General features: G+C 34.3%; 1 protein-coding gene across 2 annotated transcripts in view; it reads left to right on the forward strand.

The window, feature by feature from the left end:
* Positions 1–24738, forward strand: part of GLRB (glycine receptor beta) — a 112561-nt gene that overhangs the window by 23190 nt on the left and 64633 nt on the right. For both annotated transcript variants that reach the window (XM_043971047.1, XM_043971046.1), the window contains exons 3-4: positions 10043–10149; positions 13208–13275. In XM_043971047.1, coding sequence (XP_043826982.1) covers positions 10043–10149; positions 13208–13275 — 175 coding nt within the window. The remainder of the gene's footprint in view (positions 1–10042; positions 10150–13207; positions 13276–24738) is intronic.

Consider the following 24738-nt stretch of genomic DNA (forward strand, 5'->3'; position numbering starts at 1 on the left):
TGTAAATTCGATTGAAATATTAGAACAAATAGAATTTTGACATTCCCCCACACATGTTGTAAAAGTGATGGAAGTATTCAATTTTCTTGCAGGTAGAAAATAGGCAATTTTGTGCTTTTGTAGTTTGAAATAAATTTTCCTGGACAAGAACTAAACTGTACCTTAGATTTACAGTACTTTGCTTCTGTGGCACCAGTGTTTATGTGATCTGCAAGTTGCCCTACTTCAACATTTTCAATTTAGAAACAAAGAAAACAAGTCTTGAGAGATGATGTTGGAGAGAGAACTACATGCAGTTAGTTACTTACTCCTGACTCCCAATGTTCTTTAGATTACCCTGGTGCTAAGCTTTTCAATGTTTATTCTTTCATTTAATTTTCCAAAATTTCTGTGGCAAGGCCAAAAAGGGGGCAAGTTTCATTAGGCCCATTTTATAGATGACAAAACTGGCATGCAAGACAGTAAGTCCTAGAGAATCACAGATTTTCAGAGTTGGGAAACACCTCAGGAAGTATGAAGTTTCTTACAGGATAGGAATTCCCTCTATAACATACCTGGCAAGGTATCAGTCAGCTTCTGCTTGAAGACTTCCAAGGTGGAAGTCTTCTTCTGGAGGCAGCCCATTTTACTTTTGTTCAGCTCTTATTGTTAGGACCTTTTCCTCTACATCAAGTCTCAACTTATCCCACTACAACTTCTTCCCTTTTCCTGGTTCTGCCTCAGAGAGCCAACAGGAGGAAATAAATTCCCTTCTTCATGTGACAGCACTTTAAATATTTGAATATATTTATCACATCCTTCCTGAGGCTTCTTTTCTCAAAAAAAAAGTACCGATTTATTTCATATATATATATATGTATATATACATACATGCATACACATATACATATACATACATATACATACACACACACACACACACACATATATATATATGTATATATATATATATATATATATATATAATTTTGTGGGGCAATGAAGGTTAAGTGACTTCCCCAGGGTCACACAGCTAGTATGTGTCAAGTATCCAAGGCCAGATTTGACCTCAGGTCCTCCCGAATCCATGGCCGGTGCTTTATCCACTGTGCCACCTAGCCACCCCTCAACTAGTTCTTATATAAAATGGACTGAAGGGTACTCAGCATCCTGTTGGTCCCTCTCTGGATTTTCTTTAAGTTATCAATTTCCTTCTTAAACTGGGTCTTGGACTGGTCAGTATCAGGGCTAGCAATAAAACTGAGGCCTTTTGTCTACTGCTTTAAGAGTTTCTCCCACTTCTGAGCAATACAGCCAGTGCCTGCACAAGAAACCATATTGTTTGGATTATATTTAATTCCAGTATGACATAAAATGATAATTTGACATGAATCAGTGAAGAATGAGAGCAGAACGATTTACAATTACTTGTAGAAAGTGGTAGTGAATAAAACTTACTATCATTGTGGAATTTGTGGAGTGAAGGTTTTCTTCTGTGGTATAAAGATAAAAATGATCAATAGACAGCCTTTGACTATTTTTGGAATAGTAAGTTTTAAGGGCCTATATTTCAGCTTTTTTTCATCTAGTAGATGATTCTAGTTCATGACAGTTTTCTCCTTTGAGCCATGGATGATGTAAGAGCACACAGATGAGGTAGACAAGGCATAAAAAGAAAACATTTCCAAACAGGCTCCAACAATTCCTGGATTATAAATGGAAGGAGAAATTCATGAGTGTTGTGGAACATTCTGTTCTTTATCTTCATTCTCAGATGCTATTAAAATGACAAGCAGCACCACACACATACTAGTGCACACCCACACTATTTTCAAACAAATACAAACCAATTAAAAACCCACTAATGATATGGGTAGCATCACTATCTGTATTTAAATCTTTTCTAGTCACAATTCCATCTGTTAGACAGTAATAGGAGACAAACTTAATAAACTTCAAGAAATAAGACATTCATTAATATATTATAGTTGACAATTTATCATATGCAAATGCTTTTAGCTCTTTGAGGGAAGGTGACTGCAAAAATACTGGCTTTTCAAATTTTTGGTGTGTAGATATAGTCCCTTTAAGTTTTATGCCCGAATCAAATATTTTATGAACTCATGTTTATGTTTTGTTTTTGTTGAGAAATTGCTGAATTCAGGCAATGTATTTGCAAAATATGTGATATATTACCTATCAATATATTGTTATAAATTATAAATAAATAGCCTCTCATATAAAGATTCAGCTTATCCTCCTCCCCAAAATCTGAATTCATAAATAATCACTCAAAGAATAATCCAAACACATAGACACACAATGGATACCAGTATTCCAATGAATACTACCATTTCATCAAAGTGGATATTCCTTCCAACAGTGTAGATCACATTGCTACCCAACCTGTATGACTTTTCTGTATGTCTTCACCCAGATCTTTAATAGATGGTGCATGCAGCACTCTGGGCATAAAGGGGGAGGGACACTTTCCTAATTTTTTTTCACATGGGTGATCTGTTAACTCTTCCTTGCTCTTACTACATGACTGGCCCATCGTTCATGGGCATGTCTACCTGTTTTATTCCTAGGTCGATGTTAGTAATGAGGTCAATATTCTTGGCTCTCCATTGTTAGATCTTTGAAAAATGAAGAGGCAGCATGTAGGTACTGGTCCTGGAGTCAGGAAGACCTGCATTAAATTCTTGACTCAGATACATATTAGCTATGTATCTTTAAGCAAGATAGTTAAACTCTCTGTACCTCAATTTTCTTATGTAAAATGAGTTCAGTGGACTCAAAGGCCCCTTATACTTATAAATATATGATCCTGTGAATCTTGTATTATTTCTACTTATATATGAGAGACACCATGTTAAATGAGAACATTTAAGGCAGCATCCAATTACCCCCAAGTCAAATATATGTGCATGTTTATGTGTTTTTAAAAGTCAACAAATAGTAAACTTGGTAAGATTTCATATGATACCTCTACCTTTAAGTCAATTATGTGATTGTAAAAATGTGGTTTCTCTTATAGTGTCATATGTGAAAGCCTGAATGTTCTCTTCCCAAACACTTGTTGAGAATTCTAGCAATTTTTATATTGATTGTACTCATAAAAAGGCCTTCAAGGTTGATAAATTTAGCAACATAAATGTTAAAATAAAGTAACTTCATGTAAGAAAAGAAACTTAAAAATTCCAGGACTCCAACATTATGGACCAGAACATCTTATTTATTGGACCAACACCTTCCTCCTCCATTTGCTACTACTAGACTTCCTTCCTTGTCAGTGTACTTTGATAGATAAATAGGGTCAGAGAGTTAAACTGACAAAAGCTGACACAATGCTGGCTCCAGGTCATTTACAGCTAAATCATATAGTTGCATGTGATAGTGAATATGGAGATGTTAGAACATATTTTCCTCCCTCTGTTCTTGTCTCTCCTTCAAAGCCCAGAATTCCTGTTCACAATGACCACATTGTCCCCCCCCACACAAAAATAATGTTAGAAGCTCTTCCTTTGTAGAGAAACAAATGGTAATATAAAAATATCTTACATTGACATGCCATCCTTCCCAGTATGTACTTCTCTATGTTTCATGTAAGAATATGGAGGCTGCTACAGAATGGAACTTGGCCTACATTTAAGAGGGAAGAATGGCTGCTTATCTCATTTTCAGGATAGGATTGCAAAGGACATCCTTACTTTAAAAAAAGCTTTTGGAGAAAAAAAATCCTAGAAATGGAGGACTATAATTTAATGTAGCTAGACACTGAATGTGTGCTTTTCTATGTCCATTTTAAAATGGAACTAGCTACCTTTTTGCTGACAGGATAACCACAGAAGAGGTAGCAAAGAAAAGAATACATTTTGCAAGTTAATGATCAAGTGAAGATTTAAATCCACCTCCCTGAGTGTGAATTTTTCTTTTAGTAGTGGAATGTGTTGTATCATATAGCTGTAAAACCATATGCATTCCACACATAACTTTACATATTTGTAATGATAGCAGCTCTTGTTCAGACAAGTGAACAAGAAAGAACTGTTTTTTTCTTAATTGAAAAATGTTTTTTTCTAGTTAGTTGATTATTTTTGTCTGAGGAGGAGATTTTCTCTGGGTTTCATGACCTATTTTGTCGTTGTTGTTTGTTTTTGGTGGGGTGTTGGTAAATGAATTATATATTACAGTGCAGGATATTGCAAATTGTTGATAGGTTAATTGTTAAATCAGTTGAGAAATTGCGTGAAATCCTGAATATTCAAGAATCTCCAAATGTAAGGTCATGGAAAGACCTTACATACTATAATATGTAATGTAAAATGATAAAACTATGACATAAGGTAACTTAGTCCAACGTCTTTGTTTTCAGGTCAGAAATAGGAAACCCTGATAAGTGAAGTTATGCTTTCAATGCAAGTCACATAAGTGAAAGTTATAGATTTGACTTTAACATGGTCTTGACCAATTAGTGACAGTCACATACCCTCAATAAACTTAGTTTCCATTAGGATAATTATAATTTTCCTACTTTGCAAGGATATGGGAGAATGTATTATGTGCAAATATTTTGAAACTCTTTAGAACAAAGTGTCTGAAAGTGGATGGATCAAATAAGATTTTAGTGTGTAGCTATGTGGATAGTTATATTAGAGTTGTTCCAACACTAAGTATGGTAGACATTGCATATGGATGTATCCCTAATTTGATGCAATGTATGTATGAAAAGTTGTTGCAGATCACATATTTATATACTGCATCAGTGTTGACTTTTATAATTCAAAGGGAAACTATACTCCAAACAGTGGTACTGTCATAATGTATCCTGCATGAACATTAGAGCATATGCTTACAACCAAATGAGAATCAGAATCTTCTGTTTGGTTTGGTTTTGATAGAGGCACGCATATACAGGAAAAAATCTGAATTTATTTGCTGGTAGCAGATGTTCATTTTCTTGCATGTAGCTTTTTGCTTTGGAGAGAAGTAAAAGGAAATGGCAATGACTAACGGGCAACAATGACAAATGTAGGAAGAGCAAATTGAAATTTTCTTATTTTCTCTAATGATTTTTGAGAACCATTTGCAAGACTGCCATAACTCACACCATAGGTTTTTCCTTAATTCATGTTGGTATCAAAATTATCTTTGAAAGATTTTTTAAATGTATTGATTGGATTTGTTGGGAATTAAAAAAAAGTTCTCTCTCTCTTTTAGAAAAAGAAGTTTATTATAAGAGACAGGTCCAAGGGAGGGACATGGCAGGAAAGAAGAATGTAAAAACAAAAGATCAATACAAAGTAGTTTATAAAAAGAAACATTAACGATTTATAAGTGCAGGTTTTGTGTTTTTGCTCACAATGGATCCTTTGCCCAAAGTTAATTCCCCAAAGCTGATATCTTCACTGACTCTTTTTTTTTTTTTTTTTTTTTGCGGGGCAATGGGGGTTAAGTGACTTGCCCAGGGTCACACAGCCAGTAAGTGTCAAGTGTCTGAGGCCGGATTTGAACTCAGGAACTCCTGAATCCAGGGCCGGTGCTTTATTCACTGCGCCACCTAGCTGCCCCCCTTCACTGACTCTTAAAATCCTACCTTTTCGAACTCAGATACCATCTCCTCCATGAAAGCTTCCCAGAAAATTCAAGAGGAAAAAAATCCATCCCTTCACTTAAAGAAAGCAAAGAAACAAACAAAAAACAATCTTTTTTTGGGGGGGGGGAGGAGAAAGTGAACAGAGACCATGGTATGAGTCTATGATTTCATTAGTTTAAGGAGCTCCTGTGGAAACTCCCTTCACTGACGCAGAATACTAATTTATTTTACTTGATATTCTTATTTGTACATGATATTCTGTGGGATCACACAGAGGTTTTGTAACTTGTGCATGGTCAAATAGTCAGTTTATGTCAGGTCTGAACTCTGGTATTCTTGACTGTAGGACTGAGTCTTTATCAATTATACCAGATGTACACTTACCGTGCTTTAATTTGTATTTTATTTGTATCCATCTTATTTCCTTTGTAGATTATAAACTTCCTAGGGCAGGGATTATATGTCATCCAGCTGTTTTACCCTAGCAGAATTTCTTGCACTTAGTAGGCTCCCACTAATTTGAAAGAGATTATAATTTGATCCAGTGAAAATTTATTTACTAACCAGTGGGATCCTCTTTCCTGTTGTTACTGAGAAATTTCAGAGGATATGGAATATTACCCTGAACACTCAAATCCACTTCTCTTCCTCCATCCCCCTCCCTTTACTCTTATTGTGTAAGACAATTTTTATTGATCCAACCCAGGCATTGGTCAAGGTATTGCCAAGGTGTAGAGTGTAAGCTCCTTGGGGGCTGGTAGGTTCCATTTATGTCTTTATATCTCAAGTGCCTTGCACATATTATGCTTTTAATAAGTGTTTATTGGGTTGGATTGAACAAATACCAACTTTATGAATTTCTTGTTTGTTACATATCATACACAACATAGAGCTTGTCTTGAAATACTTCACTAAATGGAACTTAAAGCGGCTGCTTCCAGAAGTTTTAAGTTCAACTGAGATGTTTTTCCAAAGTATTTAGGATTTTTCAGAGTTTTATCTAAATGAAAAACCTGAATGGTATTTGATAAAGATATATTTTTTTTAATCTGGAAAAGAAGTTTAACATTGTTCTATGGCACCTTGTGCTGAGGTTTGGGATGTATGTATGTATGTGTTTGTATGTATATATGTATGTACACACACATATGTATGTGTATGTGTGTGTGTCCAGAACTTAACACCACATAAGAGTCGAGCCTTCTCACATAAAATATACAATGGAAAAAAAGGATTATGTATGAAACTATGAATATCTATTATATGAAATTTGTTTTTCCTTTTATGCGTATAGTAAATGCAACCTGTATTTTTAAGGTTGTTCTTCTTAGCTTTGCTTCCTTCTGGCTTAATTTTTTTCTGTACGTTAAAAATGTTTCAATGGTTCCCTTTTATTTCTATCATTTATTGACAACTATATTGCTAATATTTCCCACAATCATTCTTCAAACCCATTAAACAAACAAAACCAAAAAACAAAACCCAAGCTTTTGCAACAATTATGTTTAATTGAGAAAAACATTTCCACATCGACCATGGCCAGAAATGTATATTTTCCGAACCCTGAGTCTAGCACTTCTCTGTCAGGAATTGGGTATCATGTTTCATCATTTGCCTTCTGGGCATTTATCAGAGTTCTTAAATCTTCCAAAGATTTGTTTTTCCTTACATTGTTGTTATTACATGAATTGTTACCAAAATTCTGCTCACATCACTCTGAGTCAGTTCATATACTCTTCCAAGGCTTCTCTGAAACCATCCATTTTGCAAATTCTTATAGTATAAAAGTATTCTATAATATTACTATACCATAATTTTTTCAGCTATTATCTAATAGATAATCTTTAATTCCAAGGTTTTTAAAATCACAATAAAAGGCTGCTGTAAATATTTTTGTTCATATTGATTCTTCTCTACCTTTTTTTATCTCTTTGGAATATAAAAATGAGAATTATAGTGCTGGGTCAAAAATTTTATGACTTTTTGAACTAGAAGGACAACTAGTTTTATGAACAGTTCTCATTTTCCCACTCCACCCCCAATTTAAAAAAAAAACACTTTTCTTTTTTTGTTATCTTTTCCAATCTTGTAGAAATTCAGGTCTGAGGTAGAAAGTCAGGGTTGTGCTAATTTACATTTATTTTATTATGAGTAATTTGGAGCACTTTTTTTTTATATGGCTCTTGACAACTTTCACTTCTTTCTTTGAGAACTTGTTTGTATCTTTCTCCCATTTATCTATTAAAGAATGACTTTTGCTTTTATATATTTTAAATCAATTCATTATGTACCTTGGATATAGATTCTTTATCAGAGAAACTTGCTATAAAGATCCCCCCCAGTTAACCTTTTTAATTGTCCCTTTTAAATTTTTATTACATTAATATATATTTATGGAATAAAACATGCATTTCCATAACATAATATGATAAAATAGATGATTTTACATGAAACTGAAAATATATTATGCACAATTTGCTATTCCTTTCAAATATACAACAAAATTCTCACATAATTCTCCCCCTTTTCTCCACCCTCCCCCTTGCCCTAGAGATGACTACCATTAGACACAAATAGGTGTTATGCATATGTAAATATGCATGAATATACACACATGCATTTATGTGTACATATGAAGGTAAGTAAAATTATTCTATAAATACATCTATTTATCAATTGTTTCTCTGGATGCAGATTCTGTCTTTATTCAAATGTCCTTTACGATTAATGTGGCTATTTGTAATAGTCAAAATAACTTATTTACTTAAAGTTATTCTGAAAACCATATTGCTCTTATTTCATACAATGTCCTCTTGCTTCTGCTCGTTTTGCTTTTCATTATTTCATGCAAGTCTTTCCATGTTTCCTAAGGTCATTGAATTCATCATTTCTTATAGCACAGGATTGTGATGGAATACTACCATTTAATTTAATTTATATGTGCAGAAACTTTTTAATTTTATGTTATCAAAAATGCTCATTTTATCTTTGACGATGACCTCTTTCCCTATTCATAATTGTGAAAGGGATTTCCTTACTTGCTCATCTAATTTGTTTATAATGATACATCGTATATTTAAGTCATATATCTATCTATTTAGACCTTTTTGTGCCATAGAGTGTGGGATGTTGGTCTCACCCTAAATTCTGACAGTCGGCTTTCTAGTTTTCCCAACAGGTTTTTGTCAAATAGTGAATAATCATCCCAAGGTTTGGGGATAATGTGTTTTTTTTGGTTTTGGGGGGGCAATGGGGGTTAAATGACTTGCCCAGGGTCACATAGCTAGTAAGTGTCAAGTGTCTGAGGCTGGATTTGAACTCAGGTATTCCTGAATCCAGGGCCAGTGCTTTATCCACTGCGCCACCTAGCTGCCCCGGGGGTAATGTGTTTTTAACTTCCTATGGAAAAATCTTTAATAGACTCCACAATCTCTTGAGTCTTTAATGTTCTTAAGTAAATTTTTTCATTTATAGTTGTCAGATCAGAGGTCAATGGTTTGAAATAATGATAATAGCTAGCATTGATATAACAATACAAAGTCTGTAATGTGCTTACAAATAATATTTCATTTTATCATCACGACAGCTGTGAGAGTGAGGTGCTATTATTATGTCCATTTAGTTTTTGGATGAAGAAACCAAAGCAGACAAAAGTTCAGTGTCTTGCCCTGGGTCACATAGCTAATAAGTATCTAAGGCCATATTTAAATATAACAGCCTTTTCTCTGCTAGTGAAGAAGCCATAGGAATTCTTGCATGTATTATGAAGACAATGATAATTGTACCTTATTGATATTGTGGTCAGTACCACTATAAACCCCTAAAGCATTGCCATTCAATAATTAATGCAGTGGAATGAACTTGGTGCTCCTTGGAATAAAAGCATTCATAGGTATCAGCACTGTTAAGTTATAGTATCTTTACAATTTACCTCCATCTTTGCTACCTTCTCCTTAGCACCAATCTTTGATGACTTTTATACCTACCTTGCATGCTAGTCATGCTAAACATTTTTCAGATCACCTCTTTAATTTATGTACTTTCTCAGCGTTTGCCTTTCCTTTTAGACTTTTCCATATTTTAGATCACAAGCTTCTTAAGAGTAAGGAATGTTTTGGTTTAATTTGGTCTATAGGAACTTAGGGTAGCAGTGCATAATAGGTGGTATAATAGGTAGTTTGTAAATACTTTTTGGATGATTTTAATGGATGATATCCCTGAAATCAAGAAGCATTAGAGTCTTTTCTTGGATGATACCTTTATTATGAACTCCTAAATCCTCTTGGCAAGATATAATTCTCAATATAAATATATAATGGAATACTACATTGGTTGCAGATTATGGTCAGAAGGCTTGAGATCAGCATTTTGGCATATGTAAAAACCTGTTCCTTAATGTTAATACTTACTATTGCTTGCTATTTTGATATCAATTACTAAATTCTTCCTTTTTTTCTTTTATAGGCAGCAGTCTCCTGAAGACCTTGCCAGAGTACCTGCCAATTCAACAAGTAATATCTTGAATAGACTATTAGTCAGTTATGATCCCAGGATTAGACCAAATTTCAAAGGTTTGTCTTTATGAAGGTATCTTCATCCTTTGAACCATAAGAATTTAGTCCACTTATAAGTGTAACATAAGAATCTGTGTAAAATATTTCAAAATTGGAAGAAGGGATGGAAAAATAAAAAAGAATTTCAAAATTATTTGAAACTGGCAATTCATATGCTCATATCATCCTATCCAGTATGTGGGTTATTTTTTTCCATAGTAAGTGGATACTTATAAGATTTAGGAATACAATTTAATAAAATGCTAGTGTTGGAAGAGTAGAACTAACTTATAGGCTAACCATCTTAAATTAGACTTTTTGAATTCATAGTTTTATTTCAGAGAACATGTTTTGTTCTGTTGCAAGCAGTCTGCATGAAAATAAACCATGCTAAAATGTGAAATAATTTTTAAACTGCCTTTAAATTTTATATGGGAGGAGGGGGAGAAAAACACTAAAATGTTTAAACAGAAAAGCTAAACAGCCCTATTAAATTTATATTTACCTAATTCCTAAAATGAAAATAGAGTAATATAATTGAGATCTCACATTATTACTAAATGCATGCTAGTTGACTATAACTTAAATTGTCCTTCTGATTTAAGGATGATAAATGTCTGTTTTAATCAATGGTAGTTAATGGGTTTGTTATGTACCATTAAAAAAATCTTTAAGCTTTTTCCTTTTAAAAGATATTTCTTCATTGTTTCTCCCATTCATTCCTTATACTGCTGTAGTATTTGTAAAAATTATTTGTAAACTTAAAACACTATATATATATATATATATATACACATATATATGCATATATATGCTCATTATTATTATACTTATTCTTCTGGGTATCTTTACAACTTATATAAAAATTAACTGAGAATAAAACAGTTATTACATTTATAAAGGAGATTATTATTTGCCCTACACCATTACTGTTTAGTTAAGGATCTGTTATGAGAACTCCTTTTTACAAATATAGGGGAACTCTAGGTGAGGAACTCCCTTTATCAACACAGTTGAGAACCCCTCTGTGACAGATTATAGATCATGCCTTTAAAGTGAGAAGCAAATTTGGAAATGATCAAAAGTTGCCTGATAGACAAAGAAGTTAAAATATTTGCAAATGGTCACAGACCTAGTAAATATAGTTAGGGTTTAAAACAAGGTCTTAATTACTACAAGTCTAAAACGGTTGTCCACCATGATGCCTGCATCTATGTATGAATGAAAAAAAGAGTGAAGCCTTTTTTTTTTGCTCTGTGTAAATATTACATGTTAGTAAATAAATCACAGGGGAAAACAAAAGCCCTATTTCTCCTTGCTAGTTACTTGCTCAAAAACTGGTACCTTTGTGGCTAAAATGAAACAAGTTCCCTACAATCAAGATTTGTTTCTCTTCTAAAAAAAATCTTATCCCTACACCTTAGGAGAACTAAAAACATACTTGTCATAAAATAAAATTAAAGTCATGAGCAGATTGTGCAGACCTTATTCCTGATGATTTAGAAATGAAATATATGAAAAGGCTCCCCTGGAAAACACTAATCCCAGTTGTGCAGTTAAGGACAGGTATGAACATATATCAGATTAACATCATAAGGTTTTTTCGTCCTTTACAGAGGAAAAACAGTCTGCAGCTGCTTCGAGTCAACTAAAGTTACACAACTCTGTTGTAAAAATAAGGGGTTTTGTTCATTACCAGGGCCTATTCAGTTACTTTCAACATCAGCCATGGCCTGGGTTGTCACATGTCCACCATAAACCCATTCACCACCTGTTTTTCATCAGTAGGTGGTTATGTGGTTAAAAGGCCAACTGCACATTTTCCCTTTGCTCTGCTCCCCTCTCTAGCTTTACCCCCCCTTCCCAATCCACCAGAAGCCCACATAGCAAAGAAAAAGGGGGCTGCAGCATTATTGCAAAAATCCTTCTGTAAATGTTCTTTTTTTTCTTTGTTTCTTGAGAGTAAGGTATGCTGTTTCAGTATAAATTTCATAGAAGTCTTATTTCCTTGAAAAAAATAGTTTTTTTTTTAATGGTTTATGATCAGGATCAAGCACAATGGCATTTCTTCTTTTCCTATTAATTAAGTTTCCTTACATGGTTAAAATGCCTATATTGAAAATGTTGGTGGAAATATATGAATCACCAAACCACATTTTGTTTATCTTTTTAATGAAGAAAATGAATACTATGACCTTTATAGGAAGGACACTTTAAAAAAAGCACATTAAAAAAACAAAAAAACAAAAAAAAAACATGAGCAGTACCTAAATGTCTTTCTCTATGTATATATACATAAATATGCATACATACATACATGTGTGCATATATATTTCCTTATGTAGTAGATAGTACCATGAGTGATTAATATAGCTGCATAGTGACAACCAAATCCAGCTCATTTTCAGTATGTATCATCTAAAGCTTTTGGGATAGGATGGGGATGGCATAGTCAACCTTTTCACAATTTTAAGTTTTGCTAACAAATTTGTACATATTGTCTTATTTGATCTTCACAATAGCACTTTGATATAGTTCCTACAGGATTATCTCCATTTTCAGATTAGGAAACTGAGGCAAAGTTATGTTGATGATAGACCTATGGTCATTTAGCTAGCAGGGGTCAGAGGAAAGATTCAAATACAATTTTCCCCTGACTAAATGCAACAACATTCATTCCATTCCATTCTTCAGATTCCTAATATTGTCAGTAGTAATTGCTGATGATGAAGAAAGTATTTTGAGACCACACTATAGTGATTCTGTAAAACTGTAACGAAAATTAAATGCATGTTCTGATATCAGACTGGTGGTTTATTTCTCTATTCCATATTTATTGTATATGTACCACTTGGATTATGTTAAATTGTGGGAGGAGACATTCATATCCTTGGATCCTGAGGCTCAGGGTCTTTGGGTCCTAGACCTGAGACCGGCTTTATTGTGAGCCAGCATCCCTCTCTCAATAAACCTAGTTTATTTTGGCTTGGAAAAAAAGTAAATGAATGTTTTTTAGAAGTAAAGATATTTCTGACCATACTATTTACACAAGCTCCTCTTACCTCTGTATTTGTAGGTATTCCAGTTGATGTGGTGGTCAATATTTTTATTAACAGCTTTGGCTCTATACAAGAAACAACAATGGTAAGAATAAAATTGGAATATTCATATCTGGATGAGCCTAAATATTTTCATCTGTAGTTATTCTGTAAGACTAAGCTTTTTTTTTTAAGTGAAAGCATAATGTGAGTTTTTAATTAAAAAGAAGGATATATTATTGTTTTAAGTATTTATGGGTTAGGTATCTATTGGAAGAATAAAATATTCAAAGGCTTCTAGGGCCTTTTGAATCGTGTATGGGATAGAGAACTCCATTTTTCCCAGAGTCTAATTTACTTCCTACCTGAAATGTAACCATAATGCTATGTGGTACTCTGGTAGCTTGAAAGAGTTAACAGCCCTGAATATCTAACTGATTACGATCAGGGAAAAATTTATGTCCTGGGAACACTGAAGCTACAATTGTCATGATGTGATTATATATATTTTCCATAAATCCTAGTACAGAAAGATAGGCTTTAGGGGCCTAGTAATGCATATTGATCAAGGATATTATGGTATAAGTCATTTACAGACTAGCAACAGGATAATTTTTTGATTGGAATTGTTGTTACTCTTGCTAATAATTTCAGTGAGATGTTGTTCAGCAGGTGTGGTATATATCATCCACTCAGTACAAGGATATTATTGCTTTATTAGGAAAAAACAAAAACAAAAGCACACACAAAAAAGTGAGTTAAGTATAAATAGGCATTATTTTCATTGTTTGTATGTGAACATTTCTAGTGATTGCTTTTAAAGGAGACTGTGGAAGCAAGTCCAAAATTCATGTCCATACCACAAGGCAGACTAAGACCGAGATACCCCCAAACTAAACATCAGTGTATATTCTCTTTTAAAAGTTTCATAAATAGAATACGCACTGCTGTTTAGTTTGGGAGTACACTTTTTGGTCAGAAATAAGATGCAGTCTGCCTGTCTACACCACCAAGCAGACCAGTGGAAGTGGTAAGTGATGCTTTCTTAATTGTAAAACTTGTTTGGTCAAACCTAATGTATAACTAGGGAAGCTTTGGTGGGTCAGTTACTGTGGTTGAAGGACTTCAGTTTTTCTTCTGGCCTCTAATGTCTCCATCATTTGAGTTTATCCTGTATGATCCTGACAGATTAAGTAGTTTGCCCTCAGTTATACACTTAGCATGTAAGAATCAAAACTTGAACCTAGGACTTCATAATACTAAGGCTGACCCTGGGTCCATGATGTCTATGATTACTGCTTACTAATAGAATAATCATCAAAAACCAATGCTTTTGTTGTTTTGCTCAGAAACATTTTATGGCTTTCAGTTGTGAGTATGGTAAAAGGTTAAACTATTTATTCTAATTTCCATTGTCTTCTATAATCTGAATACAGAATTTCTATTTATGTTGGTATTTCTTGCCTGTAGATTCTTTTATATCTTTAGATACAAATGCCTCATCATAATTCAGTGGATATCTGTCATCTCAATTATCACTCAGGTGAAGCTTTTTTACACTACCTGGAGAAAAAGAAGTATTTAGAATAGAAGAACTTCTATTCTAAACTTCTTAGTGACTTCCTTAAAATTATTTGGGAATTATTATTTTTTTAATATTTCAAATGTATCTCCTACAAATACTCTATTCTGAAACTGATGCAATCTATTCACTTTCCCCTATGCTATACTATTTACCTTCCTATTGTGTGCCTTTGCTAATATTGCTCATCGACCTGGAATGCTTTTCCAACATCTCTCCATATTAAGATTCTACGCATTCCTCACAACCTATTTGGAATTCCACCTCCTCCATAAAGCCTTTCCATCTTGAACTCTAATCTAAATTCACAGCTATTACTGTTTTTTTCACATTCATTTGGCACTCGTAATTTGTACTGAGTTGAGCCATATCTAGTATTATTACATATAACTCTAACAGTGTTACTTAACATTTCATGGTTCATATATCGTTTCCTCAGACAGTTTATTTTTAATTTAATTCAATTTTTTAAATGAATGAGAATTCATTTTCTATACTTCTTTTCCCTTGTTAACTAGTATACATAGTTAAGCAAAACATATTTTTGTGTTGAATGTGTCCAAATATACAACACATACACATATGTGTACACATGTGCAAATATTGTACGTGTATACACATGTATTTATGCCATACACAATAACACATACATTGTTATTTATGTAATATATAATACACATATACACATACTTATATGCATCTATAAATAGGAGCTTCTGGACTTCATTATATATAGTCAATTTCTCTTCCATTTGAAGTATATATTGGACATTCTTGGGGCAGCTAGGTGGCACAGTGGATACAGCTCCAGGCCTGGAGTCCAAAAGACTCATTTTCATGAGTTCAAATCTGGCATCACACTTACTGGTTATATAATCTTTGGCAAGTCACTTAATGCTGTTTGCTTCAATTTCTCATCTGTAAAGTGGGCTGGAGAAGAAACTGGCTAACCACTCGCTATCTGCCTAGAAGACCCCAAATAGGGTCATGAAGAGTCAGAAATGACTGAAAAATGACTAAACAAAAATTGGACATTCTATATGATATCATCAAATACATCTGGTGGAGATACATCTCTCTCTTTTGTGTCTGCCTTGATAGTAATTAGCAGAACAATGTCAAACAATTCTATTGTTTCTTCTACCAAAGAATCTCTAATAAACAGCACAGATTAAAGAAACACTTTAACATGGTAGTTTGCTTTATTGAATCAAATGAATTGTTAAAAAGGAAACAAACAATAGTTAGGGTGGACTCTTGAATTATCTATTTCCATTTAGTCATCCATGTTTCTGTGAAGATGTGTTCAGCTTTAGAATCCCATTTGTGAAAGCCTGCCCATAAAGAATGGGCTGAAAAAAAAGTGAACAAATAACTATGATGATGTGCCAGTGCATAAGGACAAGTTGCCAAGTACTATGGTTATTCAAGGAAGGTACAGTTTACACCCAGTTAGGGGGGTACTTAATCTTAAATATGTATATATTATAACTACAGCATCATGGGACTTTTAGAGCATATGCATATACCAGGAAAAATTATTTTTTTGATGTGTCATTTAATTTTGCTAACATCATAAAAGTTGGATTGTTCAGATTGTCTGAAATAACAAAATTACATAACTTCCAGATCTCTTTTTTCAAATTGTGTTAATATAAACATTCTCCTATCATACTTCATCTCATATCCCACTTTCTACAAGAGATTTTTTTGCAGTTCTCTCTCCAGGCTCCACTCCCAACACTCTTAGTGTATATATCACTTTTTTTGACTGTTTAAACCTTGTCTCCTCCATTAGAAGGTGGGATCCTTAAAAAAAAGAGAGAAGGTAAGATCCTCGCGGACAGTGATTGTTTTTTGCTTATCTTTGTAACCCCAGACACTATACCTGGCACACATTAAGCTTTTGTATGATTGTATTTTTGAAATTGAATGTTTTTGGTAGCTTCTGAACATTAAGTTCTTGAATATATGTTACACATAAAGCAGAATTTTGTATACTAAAACTTCTTTTTGTGAAGTTATTTTTTGTTTCTTTAATACATTGGAACAGTGCAAATGCAAAGAATTGAGAAATGAGGAAAGCATTGGTTCAACACTAATAAACCCGTAAGAATTAGATTTGGAGAAGATGAACACGATTCCCCAGATATTTCCCTTCCCACAATCTTTTATGGATCTATTTAGTTTTCTCCAAGGCAAATGCCTTGAGACATTGTTGCTTATTAGTTAGAAAAGTGAGAAGCCATTATAGGTATGTAGTTGTCATAAAAATAAATGCTTTCAAAGTAAAGAGAATTTTCATTGTTGTTGGAAAATTGTAGAATTTATCACAGACAATAAGCAGTGATAATATTGACATTCCAAAGGAAAGACATCTAATGATTACTCCAAATATATTTTTAAATGAAATATCCTAGTTTCTATGAATTCTAACTTGGATAGATAGCATCACTGGAAATTGCATTCTAAAGAGAGAAGAGATCTATGTTAGGTAAGAATTCCACTTACCTAAATTGACAGCTTATGTCTACTGATCTATATTGGTCATTTATGATTTTTTTTTAAAGTAGAGCAGTTGCCTTATGTCCTTAGAAATATGGCATGCTATTTTCATATAATAACTAACTCTACATTCCTACCACAAGAAATGAAACCCTTTTATTATAATTCTAAGTACATTTCACTCTAGTAATCCACCTTCTCCCCCTATTCCCCTCCTCCTCAAGCCCCCAAATATATTCAATGACTTTTTTTCCTATTAGGAAAATATACCAAATTATCAGTTGGCAAGAAATTCCTCCCACAAACTGGGCAGCTAGGTGGTACAATGGATAGAGTACTAGGCTTAGAATCAGGAAGATTTATCTTTGTGAGTTCAAATCTGTCCTTAGACACTTACTAGCTGTTTGACCCTGGAAAAATTACTTAACCCTATTTGCCTCAGTGTCTTTATCTGTAAAATAAGCTGGAGAAGGAAATGGCAGGCACTCCAGTATCTTTACCACCAAAACCCCAAATCAGGTCAGGAAGAAGTCAGACACCTCTGAATATATATTTCTGATCTTATTTTAGATTACTCCCATCTCTCTTCTAGCTACACAGGACTGTCACCTTTCTCTGCACATAAAATTCCATTTCCTATCTCCCTGATCATGGCGATCTCCATGTCTTTGATGCAATATCTCCTCTGCACAAATTGAATAAGAGCTTCTTGGCTACAGGGACTATTTCTTATATGTTTGTATATTAAAGCCTACCACATTCTTTTGTACTAATAGACACTTAATAAATGTTTAGTGAATTTAATTGAATTGTATGAATCCATTCGTAATATATTGGAAGGAAAGAGATAAGTATTTATTAATCTCCTACTCTGTTCCAGACACTATGCTAAGTACTTTAAAATATTATCTCATTCGATCCTCACATGCTTGAGAGATAGGTGCTATTGTGATCCCCATTTTACAGTTGTAGCAACTAAGTTAGGCAGAAGTTAAATGACTTGCCCAGTATAATACATCTAATAAGTATCTGAGGTCACATTTGAATTCAGATTTTCCAAGCTCTATACTCCATCAAGTCTGCCATACATCTGCCTTTAGTGCCTTTATATGTGACTTTGTGTAGAGTAAAATAATTTGTTGAGTCCCATCATCTTGTTAGATAAATGGAATTACAAAATTCAGATGGTCTCTTATTGGTGCTTGGTATTTTCAAATATTCAATTATCCTACTCATAACGTGTTAACCAGTCACAGGGACATAGTTTTAGAGCTAGATGGCACCTCAGAAGATATCTAGTCTAATTTCTTAATTTTCTAAATGAGGGCACCCAAGAACAGAGGAATGAAGTGATTGGCTTAAGGTCACACATACACATGGAACATTCCTGTTATGTTAGCCCAGGTCTTCTGCCTTCAGGTAAAATACTCTTTTCAGTGTATCCTACTGATTACTTGATTCTAGGAGATGAAATGAAGAAACTAAAGGTTAAAGTGTGAGCTAACTGCTGCCATATGGAAGCCAACTGAAATTTTAACAAGTTCAAATAGGACTGGCAGACATAGACATAAGTGGGAGAGCTATCAAAGGGGAGGATTAATTTTTATACCACCTATGCTTATACTCATAGTGCAGAATCCTGGCTATTCAATAACTTAAGTAAACAGGATGTTTTATAAGTTGTATCTGGAAAAATTTTGACTATGAAAAATTAAAAAAAAAGATTTATTATTACAGAAAGAAAATGTTTATGTTGGGGACTTTCTTAGCTTGAGTTCTTGGAGAATTTGGAGAGAATTTTGCCCAATAGTAGGTATGTATGACCAGAATGAATAGTCAAACTGAAAGTTAAAAAAAAAAAGTTGTTTGTTCCCTAATAGCAGGTTCAATTTCCTAGGATGCAGATTTTTAGCATATATAGCCTTTTCAGGTTTGCTTAGAGTACACAGCCAATCAGCTGCATTCTGTAGCATTTGAAGGAACCAATGGGATGGAATCTGTCCTTATACGGAAGTTGATCTGAAAAATGCCGAGAGCACAGAGATGGGAAATGAGAAGTGTTATATACAGGGAAAGGTTAACAGTTTGATGTAGTTGGAACTGAGCACGTGTGAATGAATGAGAGCAACCTAAAAGATGTTGGGTACATCTATAGGTTCTTGTGCAGTTAAAAAGTGCCATGTGCAGATGAGCTTTGTGTATTCAGCATGTCAGATGGAGGAAGCTAAATTGTGTATGTTTAGTCTAGAATAGTCCAGTGCCTCATACATAGGAGGTGCTGAATTGTGTGTGTTGTGACTACAGTAGAAGGAAGGGGCAGGAAATTCATTCAGGTTTTGTGTATTTGGTAAACAGCAGAGTGAGGAGGGTGATTGAGTCAAATGATACATTTCAATAACAATTGCTCCCCCTCCACAATCAATGCATCAGAATGGATATAGGAGAAGAAAGTTTATTGTTGCTTGTGGAAGAAGACCATAACATCAGCTTTATGTCATGACTTGCACTGAATTGGATTAAAGTGAGGGAGAGCTGCCCCAAAGTTCCCTGGCTCAGAGCCTTCTGAGTCCAGTGGTAAGATATACATCGGGATTACTGGAGATGGCCCTGGATGTTTGAGGCATTTGGAGTTAAGTGATTTACCCAGGGTCATACAGCTAGTAAGTATCTGAGGTGAGATTTGAACTCAGGTCTTCTTGACTCTAGGGCCAGTGCTTTATCCATTGAGTCACATAGCTGACCTGGAGGAGAAGAAAACAATCAAACCATATTTAACATGTTGCAACTTTCCCCACAAATCAGTTCACCTCTTTGATTTTTGTCTATTGAAGCATATTAGAGTTTTATTTAATTAGCTAACTTAGTCCCTGCCCTATTGTACCTATAACATCAATTGCATATGATTAATTTTCCCTAGACATTTAAAATAATTTGTGGTATCTAATAGCATTGTCAAATTTATTTAATTGCCTTAATTAAAAGTCATTATAGTCATATCTTCTGATTTTATCAGATTTGTTTCCTCTGTTTATGATAGTGAAAGTTAGATTTCATAAGTCTATCATTAATGAGAGGTAAGGAAGACTCTCTAGTTACTCTATTAAGATTAGCTGTTTTGTTCCCCCCACCCCTTTCCATTCCCTACCTTTTCCTTACACCAGGACACATTTCTTAAATGAAAATGTCCATAGTTTTCTGAAGGTAGAAACAGAATGGGTATCACCATTTCTTAACCTGATTCATAAAAATGAGTTTTCTCTTTAGAATTCTAGATAAACCTGTTTACAGGAAAATATTCCTGAATAACTTAACTTATTTTTAGGTTTAGGTGCTTTTCCCCAAGTTTATCAAATTCTTCATACCCTCTACAAAAAGAATACAGCAGGGGGCAGGTAGGTGATGCAGTGGATAGAGCACTAGCCCTGGATTCAGGGGGACCTGAGTTTAAATCTGGCCTCAGACACTTGACACTTACTAGCTGTGTGACCCTGAGCAAGTCACTTAACCCCCATAGCCCTGCCAAAAAAAAAAAAAAAAGAATACAGCAGATCTGTGGCTTTCTTTTGCAATTTTTGATTTTATTTTAGAATTGAATTCATATTTACTAAGGCATCAAAGTAATCTGTGACAAAGGGTTGAAATGAAGAACTGGCTAATGCTGCTGCTCTGGCTCTCTCCCATTTGATGTTCTGAAAGTCACTGGATTTACCTCATTTTTATATGTAGCAAAACTCTTCTAAAAGCTATCTCTCTTTGGTCACCTTTAGTTATTCATTTTTCTACCTCTGTCATTTTTCCCTGAAAATTTCCTATTGCTACATTTGCCTTTTTTCTATCATTTGATCTGCTGTAGAAGATAGATTTTATTTTACTCTTTTCTGAAATATACATTATCTGAAATAAGTATTATTGCTTGCTCCATGACCTTTTGCTCTTTCTAGAAGTTTCAAAAAACCTTCAATAAGGTTAATGCTCACACATATAATTTCCTATAGAATTTTTTTTCCAGCTTCCCTAGCCAATCTGTTTTTCATTTAGGGATTCCTGTTAAATAGGTCTCACAAGAGCTAATCATTATTTTTATTAAGGTGAAATTTAAAGGACTAATGTATGTTTTTTATTAATTAAAAACACCCAATTTCATAAATTTATTTCTACTTCCATTCAATTCAATGGATATTTTTTAAGCCCCTACTAAGTCTTCAGGGTTTTTCTTTGAAACAATTTTTGAAATTGCCATGAAGGGTTGGTTTCTTTCTTCTTACTTTTCCACACTCTTGCTGTATGATCTCACTAATGGCTTACCTTTTCACTTGCTATTTCTTTTTTTTTCCCCTTTGGTGAGGCAATTGTGGTTAATGACTTGCCCAGGGTCACACAGCTAGTAAGTGTTAAGTGTCTGAGACTGTATTTGAACTCAGGTCTTCCTGAATCCAGGGCAGGTGCTCTATCCACTGTGCCACCTAGCTTCCCCAATGATACTATCCATCAGGGATGAGAGTATAACTTTGAGTGTATGAGTAAAAGGTGGTAACTGACTAGGTGCTACCTTTTGTAGAACCACCTTCAGTTTGCAGTTTTATTTCACTGAAATAATTTGGTTCCTACTTAACCACTGTATATATATATATCTATATATAGATATAGATACATAGATATAGATATAGATATAGATATAGATATATAAATGCTGGCAGGTGAAGATAGCTCAGGGCAATTACCCTAACCTGTCCCCAACCCCTCCAACCCCCTGAACATATAAAAGCCAACTATTTAGAGAGGTATACACAAATCTTTGAAACTAGATACAGTGACATAAGAAATACTTTCCAAATAAAAGCTTTTTAAAAATTACAATTGCAAAACACAATTAAAGCATGAACTAAGAGCTTAGTACTGACATTTTGTTATATATCAATCTTTCCATTAAACTACTAAGCTTAGCCAGCGGCTAAATTTTAAATCCTATTGAAACTAGATTGATAATAATGTATATAACAATGCTGCTGACAGACCTTTAATAGTGATGCAGTCAGATACTATGAGATCTGATCTCATTTCTTCTCAGATGTGAACAGGTTGGAGTTTGTTGTTGTGTCTGTTCATAACTTAAGGCAAGCAAATCATTAATTAAGATGGCATATGTGCATTGCAGGCAAAGTGGCAGGTAACCCCAATTGTTATCTTGATAATATTGCCTATGTATGGCATAACAGCTATCAAAAAGCCCTATGAAAATTAACCCTTGGTTATTTCTAGTTATACAATGTTTGTTTTGTTGGCCTAAAAAAAGGGTGTAATTTGGATGTTGGGTTGCAGAGTTTTGGAAAACATTCATTATCCAGATAATGAGTAATAGTATGCTACTAGGAATGAACAATGAGCCCTATTTGTCACCAACTGGTTAAAACCCAATTAAGTAATTTCCCCTGAGAAAAGAAGTCACTACTGGATGGGCATTTCTATATAGCTCAATGAGAAAAATGTAGAAGCTCTGAAAATTTAGGAACCAGGTTCAAAGAGAGCTTTCTTAATGGATAATATAAAAATTCAAACTTTTTAGAGTCCTTCCAAGTACTCATAAAAACATGAGCCAAACATATAAATGTTTTATCCTTTTCTAAATATTTAATCAGAAATATGTATTTAAATGATATCATTTCATGTGAGCTTTGTCTTATAAGAAATACTTTTTCTGCTCCAAAACAGAGCATGTTAAGGAATAAATAACAATGATATATTTACAGAAATTGGCTTAAAACACAGTCACATATACACATGCTTTTCTTTATTTCTAGCTTCATTAAATAGCAGGACATGGTCACTAACAAGGAGGCTTTGGGAAGCAGCCAACCCACTGGGATTGAAGTGGTGGTCACTGGAACAGTACTCTGGCCTAAACACATGGAGAATGATATTAATTAAGGGAAAGGCTTAAACAGCTGTTGCAGAATGGGACAGCTGAAAGCCGAGAACACAGTTTGGGAAGCAGTCTAAGGCTGCCATACAGCACAGCTTCCCACAAGGTGACCTAATCGAGTATTATTGTGAAAGAGGAAGGCAGACAAAGTGGTTGGGAGTGTAACAAACAGTAATGAGGAAGGGCATAAACACAGTAGCTTTTTTAGCTTCAACCAGTAGGTCAATCAGTCAATAAACATTTAAGTGCCTGTTATGTTCCAGGAAGCGTGTTAATCACCAGGGATACAAAAATAGGTAAAAGACAGTCCCTGCTCTCAAGGAGCTTACAATCTGATGGGGGATGGGGGACATGCAAACAAATACATGCAAGCAAGCTATACACACACACACACACACACACACACACACACACACACACACACGATAGATAAAGAATAATCAAAAGAAGGAAGGCACTAGAATTAAGAGGGGTTGGGGAAAGCTTCCTGAAAAATTTTAGTTGGGACTTAAAGGAAACTAGGGAAGCCATTAAGCTAAGATGAGGAGGAAAAGGATCCCAGATATGGAAGACAGCCAGAAAAAATGCTAAGCTAAATAGTAGCCACTCTACATAGCAGTTTTAAAATAAAACCCCATACATATATAAATGCTTATTGCCTGTATTACCCTAAATAAGTTATTTATCTTCTTTGGGCTCCTGGTCCTTATCTGTAACATAAAGGAGGAGGATAAACTAGATAGCTTTTAATGTGCCTTTCGATCCTAAATCTATGTTCTCATGATTCTATAAAATATACTCAATGAAGGTTGGGTGTAGTGAAAAGAATGCCGGATTCAGAACCAGAGGTTCTAGGTTCAAATTCTAGCTCTGTGTGACGTTGGTCAAGTCCTTTCATAATAGTTAGCATTTACATAGCACTTTAATTTTGCAAAGTACTTTGCATATGTTATCTCATTTGCTTCTTGGCAACTAAGTGTTAGTTAGTGGAGCACTGGGCTTAGAGTCAGGAAGTCCTGAGGGAAAATCTAGTCTCAGACACTTACTGGATGAGTAATCATGAACAAGTCATTTAACCTCTGTTTGCCTCAGTTTCCTCAATTGTAAAATGGGAATCATAATAGCACCTACCTTCCAGGATTGTTGTGAGGATCAAATAAGATCATATTTGTAAAGTGCTTCACACAGTACTTAGTACATAGTTGGTGCTTAATAAATGTTTGTCTCTACATCTTTCCCTTTGTTACAATAAATCTATGAGGTCCCTGCTATTATTATTCCAATTTTTACAGAGGGGAATAAGAGAGTGAAAGAGATTAAGTGACTGGTCCAGGGTAATATCACCACCTGGCACCCTTCTACGTATCTAATCCTTCTTATACCTTATACTTCCTCTCCTTTCCCCTCAATGCTACTTGGAGTTCTTGTCATACTGACTTCCTTACTCTTCTTCACACAAGATACTCCATCTTCAGACAGCAAACATTTTCATTTGCTGGAATAATTTCCCTCCTCATCTATGCCTCCTGACTTCCTTCAAGTCCCAGTTTTCCATTTTCTAC

The sequence above is a fragment of the Dromiciops gliroides genome, chromosome 6, assembly GCF_019393635.1.
Source record: "Dromiciops gliroides isolate mDroGli1 chromosome 6, mDroGli1.pri, whole genome shotgun sequence".
Lineage (NCBI taxonomy): Eukaryota > Metazoa > Chordata > Mammalia > Microbiotheria > Microbiotheriidae > Dromiciops > Dromiciops gliroides.